This window comes from Lampetra planeri, chromosome 54 (genome assembly GCF_965212315.1).
Source record: "Lampetra planeri chromosome 54, kcLamPlan1.2.h2, whole genome shotgun sequence".
NCBI lineage: Eukaryota > Metazoa > Chordata > Hyperoartia > Petromyzontiformes > Petromyzontidae > Lampetra > Lampetra planeri.
In genome coordinates, this window is record NC_136160.1 from 3,428,263 (window position 1) to 3,443,988 (window position 15,726).

The window sequence follows — 15,726 nt, forward strand, 5'->3', positions numbered from 1 at the left end:
CTCTGGAACGTAACCCGTTCGGAAGTAGAGGAGTCCCTGTATCAAACCATGACCCTGAACTCACTGTGGTTGGTGGGTCAGTTGTCACATGCTCAATGCTGAACATCAGGGACTCCTATTTACCGTGGTGTTGCGTACCTTGGGGTGTGTGGTGGTGCCCGTGTTCACGCGGTATAAAGTGCGTGACGTTCACCTGTGGCCGATTCGTCCGTACGGCGTTCCACCGTTATCACTGCGGCAGGCGTTATTTGGAGACCAGCGGGGATGAATCAAGCGCGGTTGGCTACGTGGCGTACGGTGCAGAAGAAGTTTCGACATGCTGTACATACATACTCTATGTAATGTGCTCGATGTAATACTTTACGTACGTACTCTACATACGAACGGGGCTTCGCAGTTGACACGTTGTTCGTCTGCTCCAGTTTCCACCCACGTGTAAACACTCGTAAATTGGCTGAAAAACATCTTGATACGTAGGGGACCGCAGAGCTTGAGCTACTGTTGTCTGTGGTTCCTCGTGCCTCCGAGTCATTCTCTCTCTCTCTCTCGCGTATACTCTGCACGCTACGAGTTGAAATTGTGAATTGTATCGACAAAACCGTTCCTAATACATGACACAATCATGCCTAACGTGTCAACATTTTTATAATTGCACACCAAAATAAGCAACAGCATGTGTTAAACAGGACATCGTTTGATGTCGTTTTTCGTTTGGAAGCACATTAAACTGATTTAGAATCGTAAAATCACGAAGTCGACCGACCAATTTGGGCAGCTGTGTCAAACTCAATTACCTTGTGTTTGTAGATATCGCATTAGGTCCAAAGGCAATGCAAACAGCTTCAAGGCTCATGCTATATACGGACATTGCAACGTAAAATATAATGAGTGGGCATGAAGTTTGGTGTTGATGCAGTGTGAGCAAATTCCAGCCGGAATGCAGAAGTTGGCAGGTCGCAGACCCAACAACAGCAACAACGAAGGCCTGGATGTGTGGACAAGCCTTAATGGAATGTTGACTCCGCACACAGTGACACTAAGGTCACTCTTTACTGGATAACGAAGCCGCCCATTGCTTTGCACAGTGTTTGCATCTTGTGTGTGCGTGTGAGCCTCTATGTGGGGAGTGGTAGGGTGGCGGTTAGCGCTACGCTGCGCTACGAACCCGGCGACCCGAGTTCGATTCCCGCTCACGACCATCAACACCAGTGACGATTTTCTGAACCGGTCCTGGGCCTCCCCTAGGTCGACTCAGCCTCAAATGAGTATCTGGTGGTGCGGTGTGTAACATCATTACCACTGGGGAGACAAAGGCGTCCGGGCGTGGTGCTGGCCACCCACCCCTTCGTGTACCGTGCTGGTCTTCATAGGTGCTCGCTAACAGCACTTGCCCCAACAGCCTGTTAAGTCTATACGGGGGATCTTTGTCTTTTTGTCAGCCTGTATAGGGTTGCAGACGCTTTCCCACGTTTCGGCAAGTGTGGAACGGCAGGACCCGTGTGCAATTTAACAAAATGCCAATCTGATCGAGACTTTGCGATGGACAAAATAAACATCTTTTCCAGAACTTCGGCAACCACCAGACGACCATAGCATCGTTCATCCCCGCTTGAAGCATCACTCATCCGCTCCTACAGTGCCTCAACCGTTTCAAGGGGGGTGCGTTTCTTGACGTCGGTCATCTGATATCCGTGTCTGACAAATGGTTGCTCGCACCCTCCCTGCCCGCCACAACTTTGATAGAGCAATTCAGCTCGGAACTAAAATTGTTTACGTTCGATGGTAACCAGGTGACCAGGTCGGAATATAACCGGATAGGAATATAAAGCTTTCGTAACCGGGCAGGGGGCCCATTGAGATGGGTTTGACTCTCCTGCACGTGAGACCTGGGTAAAAAATAAAAATACACCGTAAGAGTGACGACTAATCGCTGCGTGAAGCAAACGCCTTTCGACGGAATTGCTACAGAACCGGTACATAGAATATACCTGTACGTGTGTACTATGTTTAACTTCTTTCGTAGCCATACCTGTCAACCCCTTATCAGTGCCTGATCTTATTACAGACCAATTCAGACCTTATTGGTCACCCCGTGCCCGTTATACATCTCAACGTTCATCCTACAAAGTAGCATCACAAGGGAGAAACACAAACAAATGGACAAAACACATTTTTTTACTCAATTTCAATGTACAAGAACACGGGTATACCATATGGGTTGACAGGTATGCGTAGGTGGGGGTATGCACGTGTTTTCTTTTTTAACTTCTTTCGCACCACCGTAAGTAGGCAGCCGTGCTGATCAGAGGCGTGAAGTAATGGGCGAGGTCAAACCAGAGGGAACTGCTTCGTTATCCAGTAAAGCGTGACCTTAGTGCGACTGTGTGCAGAGTCAACATTTCATTAAGGCTTGTCCACACATCCAGGCCGTGGTCGTCGTCGTTATTGTTGTTGGGTCTGCGACCTGACAACCTCTGCATTCCGACTGGAACTTGCTCACACCAAACTTCATACCCACTACTCATACTCTTTGGTTCTTTCGGTAAAGTCACGTAGTTAGAAATAAAATCAAAACTAATCACGACGTTTTGATTGCAACACAAGCGATCATCATCAGGTGGGAAAAGCACAAAAAATTTTTTGCTGTGGTTTTCCCACCTGATGATGATTGCTTGTGTTGCAATCGAAACGTCGTGATTTGTTTTTATATTATTTATAACTACGTGACTTTACCGAAAGAACCAAAGAGTATGGATTCCTACAGTCACGAAAGCTTCAAATCAAGATTCATACCCACTCATAATGTTTTCTTTTTTACTTTTCAACCTCCGTGTACGGCAAAGAGCCTTGATGCCGTTTACTTGGCGGAAAACCACGGATTCCCGAGATGCGAACAAAACCCGAGGTCCTAGTTAGGCCACTTCACCGATTGGCGCGGTTGACCACGTACGTACAAAGCGTCGTCCGCCGAGGAGGAGGTGCAGAGCCCCGGAGGTTCTGAGTGCAACCTTCATGAGCACTCGCTGTGACTGCAGCTGCTCCCTTGCCTGCTAAGGGGCACGTGAACGTATCGAGCGTATCGATCCCGCTGAAGATCGTGGATGCTGGCCACGCAGGAGAGAGGGCGGGTCACGTGACGTGTCCCGACATTCAGAACTTTATTTGCGGTCACTGGGAGATGTCGCCGCTTGAGTTGAAGTTTACACTTTTTTTTATGAAACATGTTAAAAAAGCGAAACTCTTTGGCTCTCGAGATCAATGTTATCCAGCAAGAACAATCCGGCCCGGTTTCGATGTGCTGGGCCTCGTCATCAGTCGGGCTTGTCAAACAAATGCTGCTGGTTTACCAGTTGCCATATTTGGTAAGAGCGCTGCACCTACAAGTTTGGACCCTTTTGAATGCAAAAAGTAAATTTATATATTTTGTACAAACTCATGATGCGTTTGTTTGTGGAGCATTATGAGTGAAAACTAAGAAATTAGTTAAACTACTTTTTTTGTCTGCAAAGTTGCGACAATATTTGTTCTTACATAAGCCTATTGGCTTTCCAGACCATTGTATTCACATGCGGAGAGACGCAGAACAGAGTTCTGCTTGTGTAGGGGTGTACCCATAATGCACCACAGCACGTAATGTGTTTGATATTTACAAAGGGTTTATAACTGACAAAATAAACAGTATGCCTCCTTCGCATAAATCTCTCTATCCACGTGGAAAAAAATAAAGGTGTTTCTAACACAACCCATCAGCTGCACAGCCTTCTGGGAGTGTTTCCTTTCAGTGGCTTTGATATCAATACAAGCAAACCTCTGGACCTGTTTTGACATTCCGTGTCTCATCAGCCCTGATGTTCAGTCAGGCTTCCTTGAATCAATGCTGGTGATCTTTGAATCTTACTGGCAGGGATCCTCTCTTTACTAAAACCATTTTTTTTATTTCACCAGGTAAGGCCCACTGAGCTATGTGGTTCTTTTTCAGAAGTGACCTGGCCACAAATAATAGCCCAATGAAGTTGTCCATCATGTGAAAATGTATTGCAGCCAAATACTCTTAAACGCGTGATTCTTAATGTGGAGGGAGAAACCGGAGGACCCGGAGAAAAATCCACACGACCACAGGGAGAGAGAAATACAAACTCCAAATGTACATCAGGTGTCAGGGTCAGGATCGTTTCCACGATCTCCTGCAAGCAAGGCGAGGAAGTCAACATCTCGCCACCACGAGATGTTACGCTACGGGGGTCCTTATTTCGACATGCAAAACTCTAACTCGCCGTCATCGCTAGCTTCTTTCTGGCAAATATATGAACAGGTTCCTAACTGAGATTTGTACTTTTTTTTCGTTCGTATCCCTTGCAAAGGAGAAGTCATCTCTCAAATGCACTCCATCCTGGCTGTTTAAAAGGAAGCTCGTGCCAACAGCCTGGGCGATATTTCCAAAAACGACAACGGCGGCAGCGACAGTTTCCCGGAACGCTCGCGGTGAAAGTCCTCATTTTGGACAAACAGCAGTCGACTCCCCCCCCCCCCACCGCATTTTATTGAGCGTTTTGATCTTTTACATACTTAACCCTGAGCCCGGCACAGGCGCGATGACGAGGCGGTTGATCTCCTTAATGTTTAATGCTGTGGCCGGGGGTCCCTTCCCCGCTCATCGCGCGGCCCTCGGTTAACGAGGCCTCAAGGCAGCGAAACTATTGGGTTTTCGGGAAGAATTTTTGTTCAAATATTATTTTCAAAATATTTCTACCGAGGTGGTGCGGCAGGCCCCGTTACATCAACGTAAGCCGAACCGGTTATGAAAAGCATGGGACGGGGGGAATATAGAAATATGGGGGACGGGCTCATTGCCCCAAACCATACAGGGGAGGTCCCACCGAAAGGGGAAAGGGTGATTTGTCGGGAAGATTATTTGAAAAAATAGTTTTATACTCGGGCTATGGCAGAGTGGTAAGACAGCAGCGCTGTGAACCCAACGATCGGAATCAAATTCCCAAAACATGGCTCGCATCCTATTAGGAAGCCACTGGAGCTTTGCACTTTTAAAATCTCGATTGGAAACTCATTTCTTTACAACTGCTTTTTATTTGTTGTCGTCGTCCCCTCCCCGCACCTCCGATTAGCACGGTTGGCTACGTACGGTGCGATAGAAGTTCAGCGTGCATACGTACATGCACGGATTTGTGAATCGAGCAGTAACCCTGGGCTTACTTTCTTGCTCGGAGGACAGAGCAGTTGTCGTTCATGTCCGCGTGCAAACCATTCGAGGATGCAAGTGAAGTCTTGAACACTCAGCAAGCTTCAGCACGATCTCCCCCCCCACCCACCCAACGTGGCAAGCTTCTGCCGCATCAGAGAATGCGATGCTGCTATTGGGCGTATACAGTAGTCGTCTGTACGGTGGTGACGGATCCGTGGCAAAGAGGCTCCGTTTAAAGTGAGAAGCTCCCGGCCCGACCGACGGTTAACGCCGCGGCTGAGTGGTTGACCTGTGTGTGGGTGTCGATCGATGGTGTCTCAACGTGTAACGCCGCATTAAGCGGACGTCTGAGTAATCTTGCTTTTAATTACTGGTAACAGATAGTGGGCGTCGCGGTGGAGAGATGTTAACTACCTCGCCTGCTATGCAGGAGGTCGTGGAATCGATCCCGACCCTGACGCCTGCTGTATATTTGGGAGTTTTCATGCCTCTCTCCCTCTGGCCGCGTGGATTTTTCTCCGGGTCCTCCGGTTTTTCCCTCCACATTTAGAATCAACGTGCGTTTGGTGTATTTGGCTGCGATACATTTCCACGTGGAATGCTACTTCATTGAACTATCATTTGTGGCCAGGTTGCTTCTTAAAAAAAAAGTTCATACCTCAGTGGGCTTTGCCTGGTAGGATGGGGATGGTTTCTTTTTTTTGTATGTTTTTGGGTGATTTGTTTACTTTTCTTGCACTACTGTCGTGCTTTGGTAACGTTCTTACCCGCCACTACAGGACATCTGTGACAAAGAGCTTTATAGCTCATCGGATTCCTCCAGCATGAATCAATATTTTTTTTATCTGGCTTGGGTGTCTTGGGTGACTTGCAAAGCCTACGAAGTCATTGTGCCGAGGCCCACGTCAATATTGCCTCGAGGCAATATTTGGTGAGGAGATGGCGCTTCCCTGCGGGTCACACCACTCCGCAATGTGTGCACAGGGCACTGCGAGAACGACGCTCGCAGTGGGAACTGGAAAGGCAGCGGCACGGCGGTTACGGTGAGCGTTGGGTATCCGCTCTACTGATGCGTCGAAACAATGGAACAAAAACCGGTCCACAGTTCGCCTCCGTTTCACTGCTGCTGCCCTGTCAGTCCGGGTTACGTTTGCTCAAATTTACGTTGACGGTGACCTTGCGGGCAAGGGGACCACAATGCAGTTCTTCAGGAACCGCTGATGTTTTTGGTATGTTCTTGTTCGCTGTTTGAAACTCGCAGCAATTTCTGCCTATTCCGTTTAACTTCTTGCTGGGGGGTTGTGCGGGGGGGGGGGGTTGGGGTCGTCACTTCACGAGCGTTCGATATTCAGCTCCCCGCACGGAAATCTCTTCGTGGGCGAAGCACTCGTGGGTCACCTCACGTCACAGCGCGTCTTTGACGTGGCATGCAGAGTGACGTGGGGACACGGAGACAGCGGAGTGTCCGTTCAAACCACTCTCGCACGACAGCGCATGCACCTTGCGTGTCAGAAAATGGGTCTCAAGTGGGAGATAGTTTGTACGAGACACTTTGACAGTAGTTGGGCACGGCGGGGCGTGACATTTAAAAAGGCCGCAAGTTTGACACTTCCTTAACGGCTGTTAATTGGATCTGCTGGCGGTGTGTGTGTACTATTGCACGCGCCCCCTGTTGGGGTTTCACATAATGCGGTAAAGCTTCAACATTATTAACCTTGGCATGCTTCCATAGGAGAGGGGTCTTCTTGTACGCTTCAGATTACATTAACCTTCTGTTGACTAGATGGGCCAAGGATCTACACCGGCACCGTTTCGGCATTCGACACGCGGCTTTGGTCGAAGGAATTAATTCAGTGAGCCCTAGTTACGCGTTCGTGTGTTTGCGTTCGAACTTGACCCGTGGTCTCTGAGAATCGTGGTGTTCGGGTGACACGATGCCTCCAACTGTTCGTGCGGGCTCTTCTCTGTTTCAGGGGCAACGCGGGAGATCGGCTCGGCGTTTACCCGGATGTGCATGAGGCACAAAAGCATCGAATTCAAGCTTCGCCAGTTCTCCGTGTAAGTTTTACATTTTTTTATTTTTTTGACAGCGCCATTGTCGGCACATATTTTATGTCAGCTTTTTTTTTTTGCCAGTATCAAAGTATTAAACATAAGAATAGGTTTTTACCCTTGTTGGCAATGTAAACAGGAGATGTTGAGATGTTCAAACTCAAATAGAAACCTTTTGCAAGGCATCAAGTCTGCATTAGCCCACACGTACTTGTGGTGAACATGCAAACAAACATGCTCTGATAATATATGGCATTGTCTGTGAAACTGATTGTCCCACTCCAGAGACAGCCTTCGTTATGGCCTAGTCTCACCAGTGTCAGACCAGAGAATGCGCAAAGGTGAACAGCACAAAGACAATGCCACTATCAGAGCATTGATAGCTCGGAGTGAGCAGCAATATCATGGGATACCTTCTTTGCAAGTATCAATGTATGAAAAATAAGAATGGCTCTGACCCTTTCTGCAAAAGGTATCTTTGGTGTTTGAACATCTTAAGATCTGTTTTATTGCCAGAAAGGGTAAAAACCTATTCTTATTTTTCATATCGGGACATATTGATCACGTTGCTTACCCGATTATGAAAGCCTTTGTGGAAATGTCCATTTTAAGCGATGTTATCAGAGCATGTCTGTTTGCAAGTTTTGTCACAAGCATGTGTGGTTAATGCAGACCTGATGCCTTGCTATAGGTATATCTATTTTGGTGTGTGTACATCTTAACACCCCCTGTTATATTGTCAGAGAGGGCACAGCCTTTCCCAATTTTTTTCATCATTTTGATGCTGGCAAAAAAAGGTCCCGTAGGTATGACTTGATGTTTCGTTAATACAGCGCCATTGATGCAAAAATAATAATCACAAAGCACTTATGCACATGAGCATTACCACATGCCAAAAAGAATCACCGCTGTTCAAGACGAAATAGAATGAGGGTGAAGAGACGACACCGAGTCGTTGGTCGAGGGCTCGTCAAGCGACCGACGGGGTGGAGGTGAGGCCTCAGTCGTCAATCAAACATCGACGGTGTCCCCCGTCAACCCGCATTCTGGAGAGGGAGGGCATCCCGAGCTGGTAGGGAGTGAGGGCACCTGCAGCTGATGGGGGGCCACATGGTACAAGGAGACCCCGTCGCTCGCAGAGCGAGAAGTCTCATCGTTCCGGATTCACCGAGTTAACATTCTTTTTGAATGTGCACTCTTACAGTCGTGTGCTACAGCACGGCAACAGTGATCGGAAGTGGGACCTCTCTTATGCTATGAATAATAATCATAATGTTTAGTTGCTACACAGCGGCATTTATGTTTGAATGTAAGTGCATGAATTGAGGAGTGCAGTCGGTTATATTGGCCAAGGTATAATTAGATATCATCGGTGTTGAGTAATTGTAGGATCCATCCAATGTCAAATTGTTCAATAATCATGATAAAACCCCAGTTCAAATGTACATCGAGCACAATGCCAAACGAACGACTTCACTCCGCCAAGGGAGAGGATGGACATCAGCTGAGCTCAGGCCCGTGTTTTGGTGCTGTGAAGCAATTGTCGGAATCAGAATGTTTATTTGTACTGGAGGAGGAATGCGATGAGCTATGAAGCTCTTTTTGTCACAGATGTCCATTAGGGGCACGGAGTTCAGAACTTTACAACGACAAACGATACGAAAACACGATTGGAGTGCAAAGTATAGGAGAAGTAAGCAAGTCACACGAACAAATACAAGCCAAACTTTTTAAAACTATATCGGAAGGTGCGCTCAGATGATTATAGACTAGAAACTATTTAAAATTCACCAAGTAAGGCCCACAGAGCTATTATTAACTTCTTCGGAGCGACCTGTCTATCACAAACGATAGCGCGACGAAAGTGGCTTAACGTGCCCTCGGCAGCACATGGAGCTGCTACCGAAACAATCGGCTCGATTTCTCACGGTCATTATTTGAGCTCTTTCCTTCATTTAACCAGATATTAAAAAAAAAATTAAAACACCCCCTTCTTTTTTATCTCGACTTGGAGCATGACAAAAAAAAACAACGAGACATTCGCCACCTGGGAGACATGGCTCATGCATACGCTGAGAATTTGGCTGGAGCGCTTGCGGCTTTTAGGGCAGTGGAGCGGCGACGCGTTGGGTCATGTGCCACGGTCCGAGACACGCGGCTCGCAGAGTTCCATTCGCGGTCGCAGCTAACATCATCAACCGCCCATCTGGGCCCTCACCCGTTCACCAATCCGCACTGACCAGCGTGGTGAAGTATAGTCAAGCAGACTTTGACGATCTGGAGACGGCGTGAGGCGACTTTCATCCCAGCAGTGGATCGACACAAAGGACTGTACTTTTCTTTTCTTATTTTTTCTTGCAGCTTTTGGCAGCTTCAGGCATTGAGGCTGAACACAGAGGCCTTAGTGTGAGGCTTTTATGAAGCTGAGTTAATGGTGGCAATGGGGGATTGGGGCTCCTCCTGCATCTTTTCAGTGGTGTTATTAGGAAGAGAGAGAATGCAAGGAGAGTAGACGGATGCTGGTAAGTGCACCATTGTGCAGCTCAAAACACACATAAATGTCCAGCAATAAGAGTGCGCGTTTTTTTTTACCTTTTTAACCAACCGAGAAACGAAGGGAGCTGCCACACAAACCACTGGACTTGCGATCCAGAGGGTCTCTGGTTCGGTTCCATTTCCTTGCGAGGAAATTGGGCCATTTTTTTGAACCCCCCTGCCGCTGTACCGCTAGCAGTATATAATAATGCTCTACCACAGTTCGTTTAGGTAGATCAATCAGCAAAGCTCGAGGAGGAACCACGGACGAATGGGAAAGGCAGACGGTCAGGCCAAGCTCTGCACTCCCCCTTCATATGAAGATGTCTTCGGCCGATGAATGAGTGTTTAATGTGGGAGTAAACGGAAGCAACGGAAGAAGAGCGACGCGTGCGAGGGGGCAACGCTCTATCCCGTAGAGAGGGAACAGGTGGGAGTCCACGTTTGCCGTACCGCCTTTTCCCGGCGAGCTGAGGGTTGTGGCACCTCGACGTCCACGGGGAGGGAGTTTTGCAACGTGTGTGTGCGGTGATCCACCAACCCTCGGTGCTGCGTAGCCATCCCTACCGCCCGGTTCACGATTGCCGGTCAACGCTAAAAGCTGTACCTCTCGATTAACCCCGCCGTGTGCACCTTCTCTCTTCAGGGCATTGCTCGACAGTCTGATCAACCCCTTGCAAGAACGACTTGAGGACTGGAAAAAGTCCACCAATCAGCTGGACAAAGATCATGCGAAAGGTGCCAGAGAGAGAGATATTTTGGACGGTTCATATTGGTCAGGGTTTGATCACCAGCGTGCTGTGTGAGCTGTCGAATTTAACGAACGTGAACGCGTTGACTGAGCGAGATTTAAATGTAAACATTTTGCACGCATATATTTGAAACAACTGTGTACAGTGTGTCTTGAACTGTACTTGGTTTGAATATTTGGCCACTCCGTGGGCCTAGCTGTGGCTTGATCCTCGCTCGCTCAGAATCGACGGCAGCGTTGTGCGTCGCGTGGCGAGGCGAACGGGTCGATCGAACGTTACCACTAATTTCGCATCTCCCCCCGCCGTAGATTTCAAGAGGGTGAGACAAGAAATTAAAAAGAAGTCCCTCGACACCATGAAGTTACAAAAGAAAGTGAAGAAAGGTAAGCTGTCGTAAGCGGTTGGCGCAGCGCGCTCACACGTGCTCCCGTAGTTATTCTTAAACGCCCTTGGCAGGCAGGCGGGCTCGTGGTTTGTGTTCTAGGCCTCACACATTGCAGATCAAACAAATGCAAGAAACGGTGTACGTACGTACGCACGGTGAACTACTTTCGCGCCGTACGTAGCCGGCTGTGCGAGTCGGAAACCGATCGAGGATGTTGAAAGTCAACACGTTCGCCAGAAACCGCTGCCTTAACGTAGCATGATATAAATCAGGACCATTGGGGCCGTCCATAAATAACGTCACACACCTGGGGGGGGGGGGGGGTCAGACATTTGTGACGGTGTGCGACGAGGGGGGGGAGGGGTCAAAAATCGTCCAAAATCGCGTGACGTCATTTATGGACGGCCCCATTGCCAGAAACGTCAACCTTATATATTTTTTTGTTTTTTAATTGTGCACCACTGCCTCCGCAGCAGTATCGGGATACATTTTTCGGGTGTGTATATATTTAAAAAGAATGTTGAATAAAAATGCCGTAATATGTTTTTATTGAGTCCATCACACGACTTCCGTTTCGTCCCCCTGGGCTGAACCACAGCCGCTTCTCTCGGCTTTTGCCTTGAGCAGCTGGAGAGGAAGTCGCCTGCAGCTGCCGTGGCCCTGCAGCCGCACACCTCGGCCGCGTTTCCCCCGGACTCTCCTACGTGGGTTCGGTGGCTTTGATAATGAGAGAGTGAGAGAGAGAGAGAAAACAAAAAGCGGGGGCACTGGGGGGGGGGGGGGGGGGAGCGCTTTAAAGTGACTGTTGCTTTCTAAGAAGACTTGAAAGCAGAAAGGGGAGACGCTCCAGGTGGGGGGTTGTCTTGGGGGGCGGATGGGGGAGGGAGTTCCAGATGGTGTGGGGGGCGTAGGGGCTCAAAAGAGTGGCCACCAACCCATAACAGCGCACGGGTTCGCGTAGACACCCATAGGCTCTCGTGGACACCCATAGGCTCGCGTAGACACCCATAGGCTCGCGTAGAGACCCTTAGATCCGCATAGAGACCCATATACTCACATACTGACCCATAGACTTGCATAGACACCCATAGGCTCGCATAGACACCCATAGGCTCGCGTAGAGACCCTTAGATCCGCATAGAGACCTATATACTCACATACTGACCCATAGACTTGCATAGACACCCATAGGCTCGCATAGACACTCATAGGCTCGCGTAGAGACCTTTAGATCCGCATAGAGACCCATATACTCACGTACTGACCCATAGGCTCGCATAGAGACCTATAGGCTCGCATAGAGACCCATAGACTTGCATAGAGACCCATAGGCTCGCATAGAGACCTATTGGCTCGCATAGAGACCCATAGACTCTCACCGCTTGAGAGAGCGGCCACCGATGTTGGGCCAGCGGATTTGGGGAGCAAAGGGGAGAGAGGCCTCTTGCGGGGTTTTTACGGAGCGTTAAAACACCGCGTGCCGAGCGTCATCCGTCGCTGAACACATCCATCCCCGGGGCTAAACTGAGCCATTTTACGTTGGGCCACGAGAGATCGTGTCGTGCGTTATCATTTCAAAGAGCCGCGTAACGGCATAGAAAGTAAAATAATCCAGTTGCAAAAGGTCCCCGCTCGTCACGCGAGTGTCGGGCGGGGACTTACGTCAAGCCAGCAGTGGACATTCCGTGTGATTTTCAAAGCGAGGACCGGGATACCAATTGAGGAACCCCCACTTTGGTTTGCCTCAATGGTGCAAATGTTATCCATCCCCCAAAGGGACGAGCGAATTGACCCCACCCTCTTCGCCGTATGATTGGATACATTTTGTTTTGCGTAATTTTATTGGCCCAGGAAAGTCCTAACCGTGGTTACTTTGGGATGCCTCGAGTTTGGCTTCTTTTGCTGGTTATTTCTAAGTGTGCGATTTAGATTTTATAAACATGGACAACACGATGGTCGATTCTTGGTTAAACGATGACGCGGGCTTGTTTGAAATCTTCATCATCATTGCACACGAAGGACTTTTTCTGAATACGTTTATTTATCTAGCCAATCTGGCCTCACATTCGTCCCAACTGTCCGTGTGAAATGAATGCATAATACAGCTCGTGTTATCCGACGCTGAAAATTGGGTTTCTGGATAATGTCAGTGCCACCTGCCGACCATGCACCAATGCTGCCTCTACCACGCAGGTGAAATTCCGTGGAGTTTAACCCTTTCCCATACCGGTTCCGTTCCCACGACGTGACGTACACGCGTGTATGTGCACACGCGTGTACGTCATCGGAATGGAATCGTGAGAATAAAATCAAATTAACCTATCGGAGACGAGGCTCACAACAAGGCCGCGCGGGGAGGGCGCGTGGCACAGTTTGGCGCCGGCTGACGTAGAGTTGCGGCGGTCGTTACGCTGCGGTTCTTTGCGGTTCTCTGCGGTGAGTAGGACGCCTTTAAAAAACAACGGCGCTACTACGCCTCTCTAAATTAATATAAACGCTGAACCGCATGCGCTTTCCGACATTCAGCGGTGAACGGGAAACCCACCCTGCAACGGAACCCGTACAAGGGATTTTAAAGGGTTGGTTTTATTTTTGGCCTTAAATTCCAGGTTTTTTTTGCTGACCTCGCGCCAACCAGCTAAGCATTTTTCGAATTTGGTAGCCCCTCGGGCTTGCTTGCTTGCTGGTGCGCCGACAGTGAATGGACACCGGCTCTTTATCACTGACACTGGTGCTGCTGCTGCCGGCTGACTTGGGGATGTTGGCGAGCATCTGTAGGGATTATTAACACCTGCTGGTTATGGAAAGGCAAAGCCCTAGTGGCCAGCTGCGAGGAAAAACACGAGATCCCATTGGGCCAGAAACGTTCGCAGAACTTTGCCAGCTGCCTGCGGTTGATAACCTGCAGTATTCGTGGGATTAAAGTTACTACCTTCTTAAAAAAAAAAAATTAAGCTGCCAAAACATGTTTGATGTTTGTGCTCGCAAACTGCTGAAGTGGGAGCCGGAGTAAGCCTCTTAACGCGGTTGCTCAAATTTTTACCTCAGGTCACCTCAAAGATGTGGGGCGGCAGCGCGCGCCGATTTGCACAACTTGCCGCAAAAGCCCGGCGGGACCGGAGTTTAATTCCCTAGCCACAGCTGACATCAGTGACGAGTTGCTATTTGAAACCGGTCCTGGCCCGAACCACCCTCACTGCCCCCCCCCACCCCCTCAACCAATCGCGCTGACCAGCGTGGTGAAGTATGGTCAAACAACGCCCATGACCGACATCGCACGGGGAGCCCTTCTATGCAACAGTGGCTTTACAAATGACTCTACATTATTACTATTAAATTACTTTATTCAATCACAGATTTAAGGCAAATGAAGGAGCATTTTGTGCGACCATAATACCCACAAGGATGCTGATTGTTTGCGGCTGGTAACTGTGCAATTGAATTGAGGGACGACTGTTGCGTTGTTGTCTTGGTGTGGTCCGGGACTGTTGTTGTTGTTTTGCTGCCTTGCCCCCAAGCTTGCTATTTGGCGTTGGTAAAATCGGCAGCAGTCGATGGACAATTTGTGCTCGTGTGCGCTTCGTATTTATGTTTTAATTTTTAGTGACTCCGTAACACCTTTTAACTATTTTTGCACTCCTATCGGTTTTTGTTGTTGTTGTTGTCACTCACTGACCCCCCGCCCCGTGCCCCCTACTGGGCAGCATCTGTTCTCACAGGAGACGGCAGGGAGAGGGAACAGATGCAGAGTGTGGGGGATGCTAAACCTAAACTAAAACTATTTTACAATTTCTTAACAGGTAATGCCCACTGAGCTGCGTTATAGCTATTTTTCAGAAGCGACCTGGTCATCTCCAAATGATAGCTCAACGAAGTGGCGTATCGCGTGGGAATTTACGGCAGGCGAATACTCTGAACGCACGCTCATTCTAAACGGGGAGGGAAAAACTGGAGGGCCGGGGAAAAATACACGCGATCGCGGGAAGGGAGAGAGAGAGAGAGAACACGCAAACTCCAAATATACAGCAGGTGAGGTCAGGGTCTGGATCGAACCCACGACCTCCTGCATACCAGGCGAGGTAGTTAACATCTCTGATTTAGATTTAGTCGTGGCAATTCAACTCCTCGTCGTTTTTGTACCCGTCTTGTTTGTGACGTTTACCATCCGTTGATAGGACGTCTCCTCCAACGTGGGCCTGAAACGCAACGTCCTCGTGCGCGTTCCCATTTCACCGCCCTGGAAGCCCGTTGCTCCGCGGCTGTTTAACAGTGTCGAGCGGGTGAGCCGTGTATTAGCCGAGTTTTTTTTCCGCGAAGCGTTCGAATGCGTTCGTCGAACGACGCGTCGAAACGCGTTCGAAAAGAAGCCCCTGTTGTTGCGCACCTCGGATGAGCAAAGCCCGTCTGCGGCCGTGATTTTTTTTTATGCATCCTCGGCCGGGTGCAGTGGAAGGGGGGGGGGGGTTATGGGGGCTCCTTATAGGAAATAGTAAAATTGAATTTAAAATGTTTTTAAATTGACTTTTACAGTCACCGTATCTGCGCGCATAACAGTAAACCACACTGACAGCGTTTGGGCATTGCGATGTGAGTGGCAGCGCGCGTAGTTCACAGTTCAGCAGCGCTCTGGTGACCCGTGTCACCCCAGAGTTAATGTATGTCTACCCCGGGAGAGCTGTGGACAAGCCTCTACGAACACAGTCTGTTCTTCTCAGCCAGGGCACGGTGGTGGCTGTGGTGGTGGCGCCACGGTGGCTAGGAGATGTTAACTGACTTGCCCGGTGTGCAGGAGGTCGTGGGTT

At 49.1% G+C, this 15,726-nt stretch overlaps 2 protein-coding genes across 3 annotated transcripts in view; one reads left to right on the top strand and one right to left on the bottom strand.

The window, feature by feature from the left end:
* The window catches only part of LOC144735177 (carbonic anhydrase 2-like), a 527,023-nt gene that overhangs the window by 282,915 nt on the left and 228,382 nt on the right, over positions 1-15,726 (bottom strand). The window lies entirely within an intron of this gene.
* The window catches only part of LOC144735232 (protein MTSS 2-like), an 86,685-nt gene that overhangs the window by 45,876 nt on the left and 25,083 nt on the right, over positions 1-15,726 (top strand). For both annotated transcript variants that reach the window (XM_078617719.1, XM_078617718.1), the window contains exons 4-6: positions 7,174-7,258; positions 10,434-10,525; positions 10,848-10,922. In XM_078617719.1, the coding sequence (XP_078473845.1) occupies positions 7,174-7,258; positions 10,434-10,525; positions 10,848-10,922 (252 nt within the window). The remainder of the gene's footprint in view (positions 1-7,173; positions 7,259-10,433; positions 10,526-10,847; positions 10,923-15,726) is intronic.